At 42.9% G+C, this 20007-nt stretch overlaps 1 protein-coding gene across 1 annotated transcript; it reads right to left on the bottom strand.

Annotated features, from left to right (window-relative positions):
- Positions 1 to 10175: 10175 nt before the first annotated feature.
- Positions 10176 to 19402, bottom strand: LOC127261695 (uncharacterized). Its single transcript, XM_051289992.1, has 5 exons — positions 17232 to 19402; positions 17005 to 17140; positions 16614 to 16855; positions 10560 to 10680; positions 10176 to 10190 (listed from the first exon to the last, which is right to left on the bottom strand). The coding sequence occupies exons 1-5, from the start codon at positions 19400 to 19402 to the stop codon at positions 10176 to 10178; spliced, it is 2685 nt and encodes an 894-aa protein (XP_051145949.1).
- Between the last annotated feature and the right edge of the window lie 605 nt (positions 19403 to 20007).

The raw sequence follows: 20007 nt of genomic DNA, 5'->3' as shown, positions 1-20007 counted from the left end.
GTGGGTCGGGATAAGAGCCGGGATACGGCGTGTCAGGGAAAAGCCAAAGAGGCTCAGTATTGTACTGTATAAGAGATTGATATACAAAAAAGCGGGAGTTGCTTCGGTCTTCAGTTAAAATTAGGGTTATGACAGGGTCGGATGGATGCAAATTAGACGAGCTCGGGGTTAGTTTGGCTAAGGCAAGGCCTATCGACCTTTGTGGGTTCGGGGCAATCGGGAGTCGGCCAAAAAAGGCATTGGGGAAATATAGACGGAGCCACAGCTCCAGGAACCAAAATGGTCCCGAAGCAGCTGTGTCCGCCTTCTTCGTATCGGTCAAGCGGGTGCTGAGTTGGGTTAACCCCTCAAAAAGGTTGGCCAAAAATAGGGTTCCTAATGAGAAAAATTGGCCGCTGGCCAGGTGAATGGCCAGGTCCACCTGGGAAGAAAGGATAAGTTTGGAGGGGGAGAGAATGATGTATCTGTAAAGAAAGAAGGAATTCAACCAAAACGTCCAACTTTGAATTTACATAAAAGATTATAAAGTAAGAAAGGGTACCTGGACAACCAAAAAAGAATGAATGCTGTGTGCTCCAATTCAGAAACAGGGGTGCCTTTCTCACCCAGATATTTGTTGACAAAGGTAGTCCAGCTTCTCTCTTTCTCAGGAAGCTTCGCGAGGGCCCAACCACCATGGTCTGCCGAAGGCTGTCGATCTTCACAAGAAACCAAAACGGGATCATCACCCACTATAGGAAAATGGGCAATGATGGCCACGTCCAGCAGGGTCGGGCCAATAGGGCCAGAAGGTAGAAAGAAGACGCCCATCTGGGAATGCCAGAAAGACGCCATTGCTAGCAGGGCTTTGTCGTGAAGATGAAGGGGTTGAGTCGAAAGGAGGATGGCTTTATCAATACCTTGCCTCCTCCATTGTTCTTCAAAATGGGGGAGGAGCCTCTTGTACCATTTACGATAGGCGTCTTTTGGATCGGTTAGATGAGTTCTGATGTTGTCGAGAAGGCGTTCCGGGTTGAACGCAGCATCGTTGATGACTATCGGAGTGACCTGATAAATCACGGATCCCATACGCTCAGCATCTTCGGCGGTGGTGCAATAAGGCCTGACGGTAGGGGTGAGTACTTTTGAAGCCACAAAGGAGATCGATGGCTGAGTCCCATCGAAAGGAAGTGCAGGAACATACTCATTGGCCATTTTCAAAGGGATGAAGAAAATGAAGAAGAAGAGGTTTTTGGAGGAGGATGGTCGGTGGACGAAAAGAGAAGGGTCTCAGAATTTGGAGTGCGTGACTTCGGAAGAGTGAGAGAACAGTTTCACATAAACCCCGCGATGGGACATGAAACAATGTAATGATTGAACTGTGCTGTAAACCCCTAAACGTCACGTCTCATATACGCAGAGAAGTGACGCTTAAGAGTCGGGCGGGAAGAAGCAAACTGTTGAGTAAGAAAAAACTGATATGTAGGGTTTTTGGGAATGGGCCTACAAAATTAGAGTAAAGGTAGGTCTAGAGTGTAATGGGCCTAGCAACAGTAAAAGGATCTTTAAAAGGGTTCTGAATATAAGGCAAACTAACACGTGTTTATGAGGTCGGGCAACGAGAGGCCAGCCGAAGCAAGGAATATGATATGCACCCAGGCCGAAAACCAGATATGTGGCGCAGACGTAAGTCGGGTAGAAAGATAGAACCCGCGCTACGGAGGTCGGTGAGAAGGAGGTCGGCAGGGAGAATTTGCGCGAACGGACATGTAGGTCGGGAAAATGGATTTGGGGGAAAAAATACGAGCCGGGCGATTCATGTGGCGTTAAGAAGGCGGTCGTCCAAAGTAACCCGTGATTTTGAGGTCGGGCAAGTACGGAACAAATGAGAAGCTAATCAAGATGGGTGTCCGGAATAAGGTCGGGTGCTGAAATATTAGATGGCAGGTACGAGGGTCGGAAGAAAGGATAAGGGGGTAGGAAGATGAGACGAGCGAGACTTTGGGTGACGAAAGTTTGCATACCAAACACGGCGGATGGACAATTAAAAGTCGGGATAAAATAAATACGCCAGGACAGACACGGTATTCCGAAAAGTAAAGGTCGGGGTCGGGTGGGCCAGTTGGATTATGTAACTGGTGGGGACGGTCGGTGGAACAGGCAAAACACGTGTCACTTGAGGAGGAATGACTGGGTGGTTAAAGGCAAATTTTGACAAGGGCAAAAAAGATAATTCATACACGTGTCAATGGACGAGGCATTAGTGCATTGTTTTAACTATTTTGCCGAAGGGCGAATAGGTAATTCAGGTGTCAAAACCCTACCGTCGGCATATATTATTACTAAAATATATATATATATATATATTTTTTTTCTTTGGATAATTTTTCAAATTATATTATTGTGGAGCACAAATAATAATAATAATAATAGTAATAGTAGCAGGGTCTTAAAGGAGGTCGGGCGAAGAAATATGAGATGACAGACACGGAGGTCGGTCAAGTAGAAGGCGGGCAAAAGAGACATGGCAATGGACATGCAGGTCTGGTGAAAGGCAGTTCTGGGGCGGTGCAGGTCTGGTGAAAGGCAGTTCTGGGGGTTCAGTCGGGTGAAAGGCAGTTCTGGGGCGGTTCAGGTCGGGTGAAAGAAATTTAATAAATTATAAACACATCAATAAATATATATTTTTTATATTTGTCCAACCAACCAATTTAAAAAAAAAAACAAATAAATTTCTTTTTATAATTTTTTCCTATTTTATTAAAAAATTATTTTCTACAAAATGATATATATACTGAATTGGTCGGATGACAAGGAGGAGAACTGCCCCGTAAGTAGTCGGTTGGGATAGAAAGATGAGAGAAAAAAATATAATAAATTATATAAATAGATATTTGTTACGTACAAAAAAATAATAATATTAATGATAATGGTAGCAGGGTTTTAAAGGAGGTCGGTTAAAAGAAGGTCGGTCCAAAGAAGGTCGGGCAAGGAAGATGAGACGGACGATAAGGAGGTCGGGCCAATTGAGGTCGGTCGAAAGAGTAAGTCGGGCGAAGTAGGATCTGAACAGGCGTTTCTCTTGAATGGGCCCCCTAAAAGCCCACTTTCCTTTGTTAGGTTTCATTTGTGGGCCCGATTCGTTAGATTCTCACCAAAAGCCGAAAGAAACCCTTAATTATTTCACAATTTGGCTCTTCCCGCCTGACTCCCTGCTGTCACTTCTCGATCAATGTGAGATGTGATTTGATGAGGGAGTCGGTTGATCATTACGGTGTTTAATCTGGGGTTTTTGCAGAAAAACCTTACTTTAATCCCCTTCGTCTTCATCTTCTTTCTAACGCGTTCTAATTACTTTCCTCCTTTTGCGATCCAATACTTTCTCTTCTCCCTTTCGCGCTTTGCTCCTTTCAACCATGGCTAACCAGTACGTCCCAGCTCTACCTTTTGATGGTTCATATCCAGAAATTCCAGAAATCCCTTTTGTTTCTTCTGCTGTTCTTACTCCCACTCTTCGTCCCTATTGTACCTCTTCTGAGGATGTTGTTCGAATGAAGAGCATTATCTGTTCTGTAACCCCCTTAGCTATTAACAGCCCTGATTTCAAACCTGAGCGCATTAATGATCATATTAAAACACATCTTACAGATCCCAAAGATGCCTTTCGTTCTTGGTATTCGAGGCTACGTCCTGTTTTTTATGAACAATGGCAACGGCAAGGGATTGATAAGGCCATTTTTCTAGCTACTCAACCATTGTACCTTCACGACAAAGTCCTTTTTGCTATGGCGGCCTTTTGGAATGCCCAACTGGGTGTTTTCCTTCTCCCAACTGGCCCCATTGGCCCAACCCTGATGGATGTGGCTATGATTGCCCACCTCCCCGTGGTTGGTGACGACCCTGTCTTTGGGTCCTTGGATGGGCAAGAACCAGCGCCCGACCATGAAGGCTGGTCGCTTGCTCGCACACCTGAGAGGGAACGCAGCTGGACCAACTTTGTCCTCCGCTTTCGGGGTACAGAGGGTTCTCCAGTAACTGCCTTGGAGCACACCGCTTTTCTGCTGTTCTGGCTATGCAGGTATATAATTTCCTCTATGTAAATTCATTTTCTTTATATTTGTTTGTATGTTGAACCTTCTTTTCTGCTCCTTTCTTCAGATATATAATTCTTTCTCCCTCCAAATCAATCTTGACCTCGCAAGTAGACTTAGCCATCCACTTAGCCACTGGTCGCTTCTTTTCTTTAGGGACCCTCTTTTTGGCCAATTTGTATGAGGGGTTATCCAGAGTCAGTGACTGTCTAGTAGATACCAAGAGGGCGGACACAACTGCGTCTGGTCCTTTTTGGTTTTTGGAGCTTTGGCTGAGACTTTACTTTCCGAACGCCTTTTGTGGTCGGGTGCCCATTACCCCGAACGCCCGTAGATCTCTTGGGTTGGCCCTTGCTCAGCTAACCCCAAACTCTTCCAGTCTTTACCCTTCTGACCGGGTAATTGCGGCTATTCTTTCAGGCGACCGCAGTAACTCAAAATTTTTTGTCTATGAGCTTTACGTTCAGTATCTTACTGAACTTTTTTGGCCTTATTCGGAAACCAATTACCCCTTGTGTTATCCAGACCCTTTGCCTCACCCGACCTATCCTCATTCTTGGGACTCAACCCTTAAACCACGGTCTCTTTTTTCCAGTCCCAAGTTTGATAAGAGAAACCGTAAGTCTTTTTATACTTTCAACTATCAGCCGCAATTTTTGTCTCGACAGTTTGGCTGCTGTCAAGGTTTGCCAGGTCCACTCGCCCGTCCACACCTAATAACTCAGAGCCCCGACGGGCGAGTTACCCCTTCTTTGATTTCACCTTATCTTTTCCATCTGATTTCTTACATAACTTCCAACTCCTACCTTCCTTTCCGCCGTGACCCCAAGACGGTGGAAACCTTTGCCTCTTGGTGGTCGGATACTTGGGCGGTGGTGGCCCCTCCTACTGACCAATTGCTGGCGATATTAACCCCTCCTCCAGCCCTTGCTTTGGGGTCGCGAATTCTTGCCACGGTCCTCAGGAGCAAACGGGCGGCTCCCGCCGAAGGCCTCAGCGCTCCAAAGAGGAAAAGAGCCGCCCGACCGAAGGCCACCACAAGACCGGTATATGATCGGCAGGCGGTAGAGGATTATTTGGTGGCCCTACCTGTGGACCCAATCTGGATGCCTGCCAATGTGCGGCGACAAATGGGTACATAAACCGTAACCTTAACTCTGTTTTTCCTTCAATTTATTCTTGACAAGGTTTTTCCTCAGTGACGCTTGCTGAGGAACCAGCCGACCAGACTGCCGAACATGAAACGGATCAGTCGGTTGATCCACCATGCGCCAACCTAACCGATCAGCCTAGCACCCGAGCAACTACCTTGGCATCTGCCCTACCAGCTGCTTTGTGAGGCGATTCACCATCCGTCCCTGAGGTAATCCCCCCAAAGTCTTTCATTTCTCGTAATTATGGTTTCTAACTTTTACCTCTTTACCTGGGCGCAGTCAACTTCTTCCCCGCCTGCAGCACGGAACGGTGAACAATCGGGCGCTATACCGAAAGAGCCGCCCGTGATGCGTCTTGACAAGGACCCGACATTGAGGCAGATGTCTTCATCAACCTCCTCCCAGTCCGACCGGAAATGCCGGTCGGCCAAAGGTCCGCCATTCCATCGGCGGCACCGTCAGTGATTCGTCGGGAAGAGGACCCGACGGTCATGGTGATTGCCTCATCGACATGCACCCCTCCTCAGCCGCCCGTGCTCCCGGTTAGCATATAGCATGTTGTGAGATTATTTTCCTATCTAGAGTCTTAACTTATATTCCTTATCTCAGGGGCTTGCGGCAGCCGACGCAGTGGTCGAACCAACGATAACTGAACACCAACCGCCGGCGGTCCCTGACCTGGTTCAACCGAACGTAGAACCAGAACCACCGATCCTTGCATCAGTCCAAGCAGATCCTCAACCAGTCCAAGCAAACCCTGAACCAGTCCAAGCAGACCCTGTACCAGTCCAACACTTTGAACCAGTCGACGTCTCTTCTTCAGAGTAGGGCGACCCTTCTGTTAATCAGAACAGCGAAGCCGTGGTTAGTATTTTTCCTTGTCTTCATCCCCGTATGGTAAACTCTCTTTGACTTGATGTCTTACATTTTCAGGGTTCTGAGCCAGGCTTCATAGGTCCTCTGCCCGCAGCCGCCGAATCGGTTGGTCGGATGAGGAACCCTTCTGGCCCTCCCCCACTAACTCCCGTTCTGCTAACTCCTTCTGAAGCTACGGCCGTCCTCCACCGGGTAACATCCATATCACTGCATTAGCTCTATTTTAACTTATGAACTCTATTTTAACTTATGAATCTTTAATCACTCTGAGGTACTTAAATAGGCAACTCGTGAGCTTACTTTCCTCAGCAAAGTGCCATTACTGGGATCTGCCTGACCAGTACTACTGCGCTGCGTCGATGTTTCCTTGGCCGATCTGAGCTCTGGAGATGTAAACTCTCTACGTCAGGTGGTCGTTGATTTATTGTTGCAGACTCCTGCTGAGTCTGTCGTGGCACCAATCCTCAGTCGGATGATGGAGAGGATCATTGAACTTCAAATCGACCTGCCTTTGATTCGACCCCCAACATCCGACTCTGCATCGTCTCAGCCCATCCCTGACACTGCAACCATTGAGGCGTCCCTGTCAAAGGCGACAACGGTACTGAATGAAGCTTCTAGTAGGTTGACTGAACACCAGCAAGTGTGCCATCATTTGACAACTGAAATCTCTCAGAAAATGAAGGAACTCGAGAACCTTCAGAAACAGCTGGAGTCATTAGAAGGTTGCATTCAGGAGGATAGTCGCCTGGTGGAGGAGCAGAGCCAGACTTGCGCTAGCCTCCATGACCAACTCCAAGCCAGTGCTCGGTCAAGGATGATCCAGGAGCACGAAAGTGCCGTCCATCAAAGAAGAATGGCCCGCACTGAACAGAAATGGGCCGACCTAGTAACCGCCTTGAAAGCGCTCCTTATGTAACGTGTGTCGCATTTTTATGTAACAAATGTAAACATTACCTTAACTTAACTTGCTCTAAGTTATTTGATCAACTCATTTGCAAAATTTGTCCACCGTTGGTTGGTTCTCAATCGGCTGATCCGCTGTCGGTTGGTTCTCAGTCGGTTACATAGGTCAGATAGTCTGAAGTCGGTTGAGCAAGTCGTGTGGTCCGCTGTCAGATGAGTCGAACGACACGGAGGTCGACTGATATGGAGGTCGGTTAATGCGGAGTCGGACCAAGTGAGGTCGGGCGAAGCAGAATGAGACAAACGATACGTGGTCGGACAAAAATTATTTTTGTTTTGCGTGCCCAACAACTTCAAAAACTCCTCCATTAATTTCAAATGCATTTTTTGATATGTATTAGAGAAAACGTTATGATCTACAAAATGATATCCATATCAATATATTTTGTACAAGTAAATTACTACAAAATAGCAAATAGAATTGAAAAAACACAACTCTCAAGAACATCCAACAGCTCAGTAATTAAAAAAAAATATCCAAAGAAATATATATATTTTTTAATTTGTTGGTTGCACAGATATAAAAAATATATATTTATATAATTTATTATATTATATTTCTTTCGATCCCAATGGTCGCCCCAATCAAGCGACTGTACTACTGTTCACTTAATTGGGCGACCAATTAACAGACCTGTCTTCGCCCGACCTCCGTATCGGCCGCCTCCTTCTCAACCCGACTTCCTCTTTCGACCGAACTCCGTTAAGACCCTGCTACCATTATCATTATTTTTATTATTATTATTTTTTGTACGTAACAATATTTATATAATTTAATATATATTTTTTATATCTGTGCAACCAACAAATTTAAAAAAATATATATTTTGTTTGGATATTTTTTTCTATTTTATTAAAAAAATATTTTCTACAAAATGATATATATACTGAGAACCGTCCAATAGGTAGTCGGGTGGGATAGAAAAATGAGATAAAAAATATATAATAAATTATATAAACATTGTTACGTACAAAAAATAATAATAATAAAAATAATGATAATGGTAGCAGGGTCTTAACGCAGGTCGGTCGAAAGAGGAAGTCGGGGGAAGAAGGAGGCGGCCGATACGGAGGTCGGGTGAAGACAGGTCTGTTAATTGGTCGCCCAATTAAGTGAACAGTAGTTCAGTCGCTTGATTGGGGAGACCATTGGGATTGAAAGAAATATAATATAATAAATTATATAAATATATATTTTTTATATCTGTGCAGCCAACAAATTTAAAAAAATATATATTTCTTTGGATATTTTTCTTTCTATTTTATTAAAAAGATTATTTTCTACAAAATGATATATATACTGAGAACCGTCCAATACGTAGTCGGTTGGGATAGAAAAATGAGATAAAAAAATATAATAAATTATATAAATATTGTTACGTGCAAAAAATAATAATAATAAAAATAATGATAATGGTAGCAGGGTCTTAACTGAGGTCGATCGAAAGAGGAAGTCGGGTGAAGAAGGAGGCGGCCGATACGGAGGTCGGCCGAAGACTGGTCTGTTACTTTGTCGCCCAATTAAGTGAACAGTAGTTCAGTCGCTTGATTGGGGCGACCATTGGGATTGAAAGAAATATAATATAATAAATTATATAAATATATATTTTTTATATCTGTGTAACCAACAAATTTTAAAAAATATATTTTTGTTTGGATATTTTTTTCTATTTTATTAAAAAATTATTTTCTACAAAATGATATATATATATACTGAATATATCGGATGGAGAACCGTCCAGTAGGTAGTCGGTTGGATAGAAAGAGGAGAGAAATAAATATAATAAATTATATAAATATATATTTCTTATATCTGTACAACCAGGGCACGTAGTCAGGCCTGATAAGGTCGGGCAATAAGGTCGGACGTGATACATTCGGGCAGAGAGGTCGGACCTGAGTGAGTCGGGCAGGGTAGTCGGACATGAGAAGGTCGGGCAGGAAGTCAGATCTGATAAGGTCGGGCGTGGCAAGGCCAGACACGGAGGTCGGATGTGATAAAGTCGGGCACCAAGGACGGTTGCGATAATGTCGGACACGAAGTCGGACATTATGTAGGTCGGGTGAAAAGAAATCGGGCAAGATGATGGACAAAGAAAATAATATCCAGGTCGGACCACATATAGGTCGGGCCAACAGCCCATTTAAGGCAGTAAGACCTTTGGTCGGCCGAAGCAGTTGAGTGCGGTAACTGATGCCACTTGAGATCAGCCGAAAGGCAGTTCTGGGGGGTTCAGGTCGGGTGAAAGGCAGTTCTGGGGCGGTTAAACTGATAAAACAAAATATATGTTAATTTGACATTACTGAATAGTTATTGTTTACAACACGTATTCAAATGTGGTTATGGACGTAAGGTCAATAAAGGGAAATGACCCATTTAAGTTTCTTTACAATAGAAACCAGAATATTATTGAAATAAAAACCATACAATTTTATACATTAAGGGTGTCTATAAAACATTCAATAATAAGAAAACATTGACGAAGCAGTAAATGTGAATTAATAGACATTGTCAACGTCGATCATTGAGTAAGCAGTAGGCTTCAATGCTCAGTACAAATATGCTTCTAAACTATTCAATAACCAAAAATATTGGCCAATCAGTAGGCATTAATTAGTGCATATTAGTATCGTGAATCATTGAGATGGGAAAAGTGGAAATGTGCTACGGCCAATCTTTGTCCTCATAGTTGTTTTAGTACAGCAAAAAGTGCATATGCCAAAAGGTATGCTAGTGTTGATGGAAACTATTTCTTGCTACTGAGTTTACTCTTTTTGGTGGGTGTTGCAGGTTGCTTTTCTTTTTTTGTGCGGTTTGTGGACAAGAAGCTATCATCATCAATCAGCAATGGTGTGAGGTTTTTGCGGATGCTCCCTATTATATAAATTAGTAACATTGTAAGTAAATGTGAATATGAAAGAGTAATTTTATGTTTGAGATGGTTATATATATAAGTACAATTATAACATGCATTTACGGTGGACATGATCACTTAACTTGTATTTGGAGCATGAAATGGTGAATCTGATGTTGTAACCTGCGATAGTGATGGAGTGAGTCCCGATGGTTCCGGATTGATATGGGTTGGTGAATCAGTTGTACCTAAATTCAGCTGGTCTTCTGCTATAAAAGGTCAAATAGACAATCATTAGAATGTTAAATTTAGAACGGATAGTACTTTTGGTTTTTAGATCAATGACATAGTAAAGTGAATTACCCAAGTTCAATACTTCCATGGTGTTGATAGTATAACTATCTGCGTTGAACTTTACTAACGTTGTTTTTTTTTTTTTCTTGATTGTGAAGGTGAACTCGGTATTGCTGACAACTTTGTTGCGGCTTTCGCACAGTGAAATAAGCTCCTGGAAAAGGTATGTACCAATCTAAGGTTATATTGGTAGTAAAGTTGCCTGGTTATGTGATATATTGAAATTTGCATTAATGTTCCAGGAACTGCTTTAAAAAAGGTGTTATATTGTAGCGTTATAGTACCTTTTCTGTTCTGGCTTGCAAAAGTTCGAGCTGACAATCCAAAAGTATTGCTACAGTTTTCTCATATGCAATGCATTTGACGGAGCCAGTTGTGTCTGCAACTTCCACGTTCAACAAGTATCTGCAATTGTGAAAATGAATTAGTTATATAAGAATTTAGAAGTAAATGCTGAAAAAAGTTTTACTATACCTTGCTTCACATTTTTGAACTCTTGAACAACGAAAACAATGGAATGTGTGGTTAACAGGTGTTTTTGTGGATGTGTGGCATTTACCACACGCACCATATGAGAACTTAAAGTTTGTTGGTACAAGGATTTTGTAGGTTCCTCTAATTCTATGATCAGTTGCCTGCTTATTGAATTTACTATAGTTAGTAAAAAAAGGTCTATGTACGTTAGTATTGGATGATAAATGGTTGGGAACTTAACTGGTGAGTCGCACATTGCTTTTATTGTTGAAAGTCCGAAATTTGGTATTGTTGGATGAAGTGCTGGACTTTCAGAATTTTTTGAGGATAGCAGTTCCTCAAGATATGCCTTCTCATCTTGTTTCCTAAACCAAATTTATTTGTATTAATTTAAAAATGTTTAAAGTATGTTTAAACTAAGAGATCGATAATAATGCGTTAAATTTTACCATTGATGAAGTGCCATCCTCTCCGGGTATGGTGGATCTAACAGAAAGTTAGCCATTGACATGGCAGACAATGAAACCCCTAATTTAAAGCTCAACGAAAATAGTATTGTGAGCAATATGTTATAAGTGCTGCTATGTTTTAAAACATTAAACTGAAATGAACAAATTGTCATATATTATAAATAAATCAAATCACTTGTTACTAATGATGAAGGATGACCAACACATATGCTATTGTAAAGAGAGGATACAATAACATTAAACATAGCAGAGATGGGATTTTATATTAAAATAACCCTGTATTGAAATTAACATTAAACATTTTTTGTTAGTTTAGAGATAAAATAATGTAAAGCTACCTTTATAACTTGAAGCCTTGATGTTAAGTGCTGCAATAATTGGTCTTTCTGGAAGTAGAGAGTGGATTTTATATCCTTCTGCTTGTACCAGATCATTCCAAATAGTTAACTGTGTTGGTAATTTCCTGTTGATAGAAATAATTTGTTAACTTTTACACAGAGGTTGAAAAATATTAGTAATGTTATTTGATAGAGAAATTGAAATTACTCTTCAGTAACGATTGTTATTTCTTGCAGTTTGTCGGTCCCTCTAAACTTGACCGGACCAACATCGATTACAATGCCGATGACATCTATAATATATTTGGATATAATAATTTTGACATTGTCATAAGTAAGAGGTCAGTGGTAATGCAATGAAGATGAAAGATTGTTACATGTAAGCTAAATAATAAGTTTGTACTATTAAGGAAATTTTTGACATGCAGTATATGGATGAATGATAGTAATAAAGTATATTATCAAAGAAAGACTTAGAGTCCAAAAAAGCCTGTAAACTCGATAGTCTGACGAAGGATGGTTTTCCGATAAGACTGTTTATAGCTGCATCAAAAACTGGGGATATGCATGACTTCTGGTTCAGGATGAGTTGTACATTTGGGTTATACCCTGAAAGTGTTGTGCTGAATGGCTTGAAAAAATCTCCGTAGATATCGTACGTCTGAAATAAGCTTAAGCATTCATCCAATTTACAAATATCCTGTTCGAATGCACACGCTTGGATTTTTGTTCCCTACATTGATTAATAAAATGCCTTAAATATTTAAAAAATGTTTAAACAATTTTGGGTATATAAAGGAAATCAAAAACATTGAGGAACTAAAGGGGTGAGAGTAAGGATGAGAACAAACGTTGGCATCTACAAAAATGTATCTTTTGTAGGCCTTTTCTGTCCGACTGGAAATCCGCTCGGCTGAAGTCTCGAGTAGCATAACCCGAATGGTCCACTTTCGAACATTCACTGTAAGGTTGGCAACATCTATTACTTGTTGCTCTTGGTCCATTTCAGATACTTGTGTGAGAATCGCAAGTTGGTCAAAAAATAAGTTGGAAGTATGTAAGGTGTTTCCGAAAATGGATTGTGATAAAGTTGAATTGTGAACGATTGAGTTTTTTGTGTTTCATTAATTTTTATAACTGTGCAGTTGTAGGGTCTTACTTCTGCGTAATTTGCGCAGGTAATGTGCGGGTAGATGTACTGTGAGACGTGGTTGAATGGTTTTACTTATAGGTATTTCTGGAAGTAGGTGTTATTATGACTGGATACTAAAGATACAATCGGTCTGAATTATTAAGTAGAGTTGTTAATATGATATATTTTAAAACTATGTCTAAGGAAGTAAAGACTGTTGTGTACAGTAGTGAAGAAGAAGAAGAGAAATATTGTTTTATACTAAGCTTGTGCTTGATTGTTTTGTTTCTATGTTTCGTGTTTTTTTGGTTTTTTAATTTAATTGAGGTGATAGGTAACGTGTTAGTGTTACTGATCAGTATGTGTAATGTATGAATGTGGCGTGTTATAGAGTATTTAGAGTATTAAAATGTTTTAGAACCTGACTGTCCGAATGTTATCATTATTGTTAGGTAATACCTAACAATATGTACGAAAGGTTATTGTGGTACAATATTTTGTGGAATACAAACTCATGAACTTATTAATAGTACAAAAGGCTATTTTATGGAAGGGAATGTGTTAAAATCACAACATATATATTTTACTTATTGAACGTAAGTATTAACTTTTTGTTAAAGGTATTAAGAGATACTTTACCTCAATGGTGGGAGAGGTCGGCTGTGTCATGTTCGGTCGCCCAGCAGTCGGGCGCCCGACTCATATTTCTTTCCACAAATTCCTTTTGTCCGATGCACGCGTCTGCCAGCTGACATTTCTTCGCCCGACAAATTTTTCCCCGATCTCTGTATCGCCTACCTCATCTTTCTACCCTAAACCCGACCAAACGCCCGTTTCCTTCCCCCTTTTTGGGTACAAAATTTTTTGGGGGGAGCTTTTTTTTGGGTCTTCCATTCCCAACAGGTCTATTATCTGATTCTCTCTCTTAGGGGTTTTTTTTTTCATTTTATTGTATATGTTTATATTCATAGAATGTAAATCTTGTTTATGTTATGCCGGCAAGTTGTAGAATTTTGTCGTAAACAATATTCTTAGTCCATTCTCTGCCATCCCATCTTTCTTTACCCGACCTTCTATTGACCGACCTCTGCACCCGATCTTTGTCTTGGCTTTCATCTTTCCTTGTCCGACTTCTGGGCCGTTTGGCTTATATTCAGACCAATTGGGTGACCAATTAACAGACCTTTCTGCGGCCGACCTCCTCTTTCAACCGACCTCCGTGTCTGCCGTCCTTCTTCACCCGACCTCCTCTTTCAACCGACTTCGGCATCAGCCGTCCTTCTTTGTCCGACCTCCTCTTTAAACCGATCTCATCATCAGCCGTCCTTCTTCGCCCGATCTCCTTTTTCTATCCAACCGACTAGCTACTGGACGGTTCTCCATCCGACCAGTTCAGTATATACATATCAGTTTGTAGGAAATAATTTTTTAATAAAATAGAAAAAAATTATAAAAAGAATTTTTTTTTTAAATTGGTTGGTTGGATAGATATAAAAAATATATATTTATATAATATATTATATTTCTTTCACCCGACCTGAAACGCCCCAGAACTGCCTTTCACCCGACCTGAACCCCCCAGAACTGCCTTTCACCAGACCTAAACCGCCCCAGAACTGCCTTTCACCAAACCTGTACCGCCCCAGAACTGTCTTTCACCAGACCTGCATGTCCACTGCCATGTCTCTTTTGCCCGCTTTCTACTTGACCGACCTCCGTGTCTGCCATCTCATCTTTCTTCGCCCGACCTCCTTTAAGACCCTGCTACTATTACCATTATTATTATTATTATTTTTTGTGCTCAACAATAATATAATTTGAAAAGTTATCCAAAGAAAAATAATTTTTTTTTTTAAATTGGTTGGTTGGACAGATATAAAAAATATATATTTATTATATTTCTTTCTGTTCTCTTTCTATCCCAACCGACTGGACGATTCTCCTCCTTGTCATCCGGCCAATTCAGTATATATATCATTTTGTAGAAAATATTTTTTTAATCAAAATTATATTTCTTTCTCTTCTCTTTCTATCCCAAACGACTTACTGGCCGCCCCATCAAGCCACCACAATGTGGTCTCTTCAATCAGCTGAACAATGAACTATCCAGACATTTCATTCGTCGCCCCAATCAAACGAGTGAACTACTGTTCATTTACTTACGCGACCAATTAGCAGACCTTTTATTTCAAATGTGCCTCTAGAAGCCGACTTCCATTTTCGTGGGTTTTATTTGTGGACCCAACTGTCAGAGTCTAATTATTAAATTTTTAAATTTTTTTTAAAAAAAATTATTAAATTTTTTTTTCTTAAATATATTTTAACAAATAATATATATATTTTTTAAATTCCTTGCTTACACATTTAAAAAATTATATATTTATATTTTTACATACTTCGTAGTACAGATATATCTATATCTATATATATATATATGTGAATGTCATTCTTGACATATCTGATTTGCATTTAATGCATATACCTGCTCATTACTAACCTATAAAAGCAATTATTACCTATTATCTAGCACTAATTATATCAATTAGTTTTGACAGTTCTGAAATTTTGTGATCATTTCTACCATTCGTAGCTCACCAAATCCTTAAATTACGCGTCCTCTTCGACTCCACCAACACGTTATTATTAATTTTTTTTTCCTAACGTACGAACCATGCACAAATTATACGACAGCCATGTTTAATACTATGAGGTTCTTACAAACCACTTCAACTTTTTAATGCTCTTCTTTTTCTGTATCGAACCACATATAAATAACTCTTCTAAGAAAAATGAACAAAGGTCTAATCAAATCTCTCTGTACACCTCCGATAAACAGTTTAAAAATATCGTCCTACAGCAAATATTCCGAATCCCCATACAAATTTATTATTTACATACCATTTCTTGAGAGTAAAATAGTTTTGACATTTGTCAGCTTCTCACTAATCTACTGATTTGTGCAATAATAAAAATGATAAACGTCAAATCAGTCGAGTAAAAGAATTTTTCACTAGAATCATTGCTAAATTTTTAAGGTTAAATCAGGAGGTATGTTCTTGAAATTATGTACATACTTTGTATGTATTCCAACTTCCCACTTGGACATTATATATATATGTACATACTAGAACAAAATATCAGGCTTTCTCATTAATGTAACTTTGATCTCCACATATATTTGTTGCTGACGATTGCCGGCGCCAGTTCAGCGTGGATAGAGAGGTTAGAAAGTTTAAAAGCTTTTTTCAAGCCAAGTTATTTAGAATAATAGTCAATTTTTCGTTAAATACTTCATGACGCTGAGCATATGTTAGCCCGACCCATTCTTGTACTTTTCTTTTTTCTTGAGGGCAAGTTTCAATTTTTTTTTTGTTTTTGACCGACAGAATCCAACCCGTTCAACATGGAACTCTCCATAAAAAGTGTCAAAATATGTCAAGCAATTCTAACTTACAGAGTGTTAGAAGAAGAATGATACGTGAGGATGCTATGCGACAATCTACACATACAAATACTATTAATTCCACAACATGGAATCTACCGAGCGTGCCCTCATGTAATCATTGCCATGCAATTCTTTTCTACCGTGAGACCATGACTTTTTGCTGTGGAAAAGGTGCATTTTCTCTTGAACCTCTTCATACACCTCCTATACTTCGGGATCTCATAATGTATAACCATAATATGTCTGAACAGTTTTTTTTTTTTGGCTGGGCTCAAGGAGCTGCCTACGTACCCAAACGGGATCAAGCTATACGTAGTTCTGCGAAGTTTGGTACAAGTGCTGGAAAAGTAAAGAAAGTAACAGTGAAGAAAAATACAACTAATAAAAGCTAACGGAAGCGAAAGCACGGGAGGCCCGCCGCGTCAGCATGGATGAAGCCACGAGCCCTCGCGGGGATGTATGCCGGCTCCAGAATCCACGTATGAGGAAGGGCAACAGAAGTGTTTGCCAAATTGTCCGCCACTTTATTGCCCTCGCGGTAAATATGGGAGATCCTCCACTCGATGTTGCGAAGCTGGAGACGCAGATGGTGGAGACAAGGCTGGAGAGTCCAGTGTCCCGTCGAGGAGGAAATGAGGGAGATACTGCTAGCAGAGTCCGTCTCGATCCATAGAGGGAGGAGGCCGCGCGTAACCGCAAGGTCCACGCCGGATCGAATCGCCTGTAATTCAGCCAAAGTATTTGTCGCATCCAGAATGGGTACTTGGAAAGCCACGATGGGAGCGCCGGTGGCATCCCGAATAACGCCCGCGGCTCCAGTGGCGCCTGGATTCCCGAGCGATGCCCCATCAGTATTGAGTTTGAACCAGCCTGGGGAGGGAGCTTCCCAGCGCACCAAAACCGGCGGCCGAAGAACCGGAGGCGGGAGGCGAAGGCCGAGACTAGAAGCAAGATGCACATCCCCAGGCCAGTGCTGACACTGAAGAATGCCAGCACGCCATAAAACCTGCAAATAAGAGTGAATACGCCAAATAATCTGGTCAGATGAAATCTGGATACCTCGGTGTTTGGCGTCATTCCGTGCCGTCCAAAGAAACCAGAGGGCCAGAAGTGGGATATAAGTACGGATGCTCCGCGTATGAGGGGATGACAGGCGCCAAGCAGAAACCATAAGGTGGGGCGCATGAGTTCGCGGGAGGTGGATGCAGAAAAGGTCTGCGAAATGGCGCCACACGCGCTGGGCAACTGCCGACGAGAAGAATAAGTGCTCAAATGTCTCGGACTCCCGGCAGCACTGGCAGCGAGATACAATAGGGAGACCCAGCCTCCAAAGGGCCTCATCGACGGGTATCCGACGGTGAAATAAATTCCATAGGAATACAGACATCGTAGGCGTAAGGAGTGGCGACCAGAGGCTAGAGGAAAGCCAGCTCCGAGCCCCCACTGTCCGGCTCATCTCCCAAGCGGAAGTAGTAGTAAAAGTACCTGTGTCCGAAGCCTTCCATATCGGCTGGTCAGCATGCAGGGGATCAAAAGGGATCGCAGAGACCTGCTTAACGAGGTTTTCCGGGAGGTAGGCCTGAAGACGCACCAAATCCCACGAACCATCCATCCACATCTCTCGCACTCGGATCGGCGGGGGGCGGTCCTGACGGTAGGTGTAGAGGGGGCGGTCCCCGCACCAAGTGTCATACCAGAAGTAGCACTCCCCACGCCCCAAATTCCAAGTGATCTGATTCTGTGCCTCATCTCGAATCTGGCAAAGACGCTTCCAAACCGGACTGTCGTAGGCCCGACAGGGAGCGAAGCCTGGGAAGGAGTTACGGAAATACTTGTGCTGAAGCGCGCGAGCCCAAAGAGAGGAGCCGTCTCTGAGGCGCCACCACAATTTAAAAGAGAAGGCTCGGGCCATATCGGACAATCGGCGAACACCAAGCCCACCCTCCTCCTGTGGCCGTGCCGCATCCGCCCAGGAGATCCAATGGCGGCGGCGGTGACCATGATAAGAACCCCAAAAAAAACGAGCAAAGAGCTGCTCCACTGAGTGTAAGACTGCCTGAGGGGGGTGAAGTACCTGTAGTAGGTAGAGGGGGAGCGAGAAAAGTGTACTTCTGATCAGCTGCAGGCGACCCCCATGTGAGAGAACTGAGCAGTCCCACCGCTGCAGATATCGATGGAGCTTCCCAAGGAGTTCCTCGTAGAGAATATTACGCCGATTACCCACGTAAAGCGGTGCACCAAGATACATGAGAGGAAGGCCAGCCGTACCGAAGCCTGTTACTGCTTGAAGCTGCCGCTGTATCCCCTCCGGGCATCGACGGCTAAAGACCAGCTGACTCTTTTGACAGTTCACCTTCTGACCAGTAGTCCGTGCATAGGTCAAAAGAAAATCAGTCAGGAGGCTTATTCGATCCCCACTAGTGTTGGCAAAGATTAGTACATCATCCGCATAGGCCAGATGCGTCAACCGGAAACGACCACGACATCGGTAGTACAGGTCCGGGTACCGGTTGTAAAGGCGCTCCAATCCACGGGATAAGAGATCTGCAGCCAAAACAAAAAGAGTAGGGGACAGGGGGTCTCCCTGCCTGAGGCCTCGCGAGGAGGGGAAGAAACCGCCCAAATCCCCATTCACAAACATCGAGTACCAAGCGTGCTCGACACAATTCATAATCAGGGTGATGAAATGAGCCGGAAAACCGAACCTGGTAAGCGCATGTCGCAGGAAACGCCACGATACCCGGTCATATGCCTTGTTCAAATCCAATTTCAGCAGCAAGTTATGCGAGTCCCCCCTCAGATTAAGGTCATGTACCATTTCCGACGCCAGCAAAATATTGTCTGCAATCGCCCGTCCTCTGACAAAGCCACTCTGATGTGGCGACAGAAGCTGCAGCAGTAGCGGACCAAGGCGCGCAGTGAGTAGCTTCGTGATGATCTTGCAACTCACATTGCAGAGGCTGATAAGCCGATAGTCAGTCCATGCAACTGGCCCCTCCGTTTTAGGAATAAGCACAAGTGTCGTCGCCGTATAGAATTTCAAGAGAGGAGCTCCCGAGAAGAAGTCCAGGACGGCATCGAACACATCATCCCGAATAATATCCCAGCACTTTTGGTAGAAAGCAGCAGAGAAACCATCGGGGCCAGCCACACTATCCTGGTCGATTGAGAAAACCACAGCATGAACCTCCATACGCGTTGGAGGCGCCAGCAAACGAGCACACTCGGCCAACGGAACCTGGGGCGGCGCATCCGCCAGAGCATCCATCCCCGATGTGTCTGCATCATCAGGCTACCCAAACATCCCAGAGAAATAGGTGATAGCCGATCGCTTAATAGCTGAGTGGTCGGTGAGGGTTCGATCACCGTCCCTCATCGAGAAGATCGTAGCTCGCCGGCATCGTTCCTTCACCATGGAGTGGAACATACGGGAGTTCCGTTCTCCATCCACTGCCCATCGACAGGCTGCTTTTTGTTTCCAGAAAGCCTCCTCCAGTGCAATCGCACGTGTCAAGGCCGCCGCTCTCCGCTGACGGCGAAGGAGGTTGGCGTCCGAGGGATCCCGATCGAAGTCCGCTTCGCACTCCTCAGCCTCTTTCTCAGCTGCCGCCAGTACCTGAAAATCATTGCCGAATACCTGCTTGTTCCACCACTTCAGAGCCTGCTTGAGGCATCCAAGTTTCAGTCGCAGGTTCATGAGACCAGTGGTGCCTGTCGGAATGACCCAACTCTGTCGCACGTGATCCTGGAAAGTATGGTGTCTGGTCCACATATTCTGAAACTGGAAAGCAGAGGCAAGACGGTGGCGTTCATGCGAGAAACGGACCAAAATCGGGGCATAATCCGAGTGCATCCGCGGTAAGTGCCTGACTC

This window comes from Andrographis paniculata, unplaced genomic scaffold, assembly GCF_009805555.1.
Source record: "Andrographis paniculata isolate CXL003 unplaced genomic scaffold, ASM980555v1 Contig64END, whole genome shotgun sequence".
NCBI lineage: Eukaryota > Viridiplantae > Streptophyta > Magnoliopsida > Lamiales > Acanthaceae > Andrographis > Andrographis paniculata.
Note: the sequence above shows the minus strand (reverse complement) of the source record. Positions and strands in the feature narration are given on the sequence as shown.

Bases quoted from the DNA above. Each gene is read 5' to 3' on its own strand.
- LOC127261695 (XM_051289992.1), bottom strand. From the start codon at position 19,402: ATGGATGCTCTGGCGGATGCGCCGCCCCAGGTTCCGTTGGCCGAGTGT. The intron at 16,856-17,004 runs GCTGGTTCAAAC...GCTGAATTACAG, and splicing joins CTGGGAAGCTCCCTCCCCAG to GCGATTCGATCCGGCGTGGA. The intron at 10,681-16,613 runs GTGGATTCTGGA...TCACAATTGCAG, and splicing joins TCTGTTGCCCTTCCTCATAC to ATACTTGTTGAACGTGGAAG.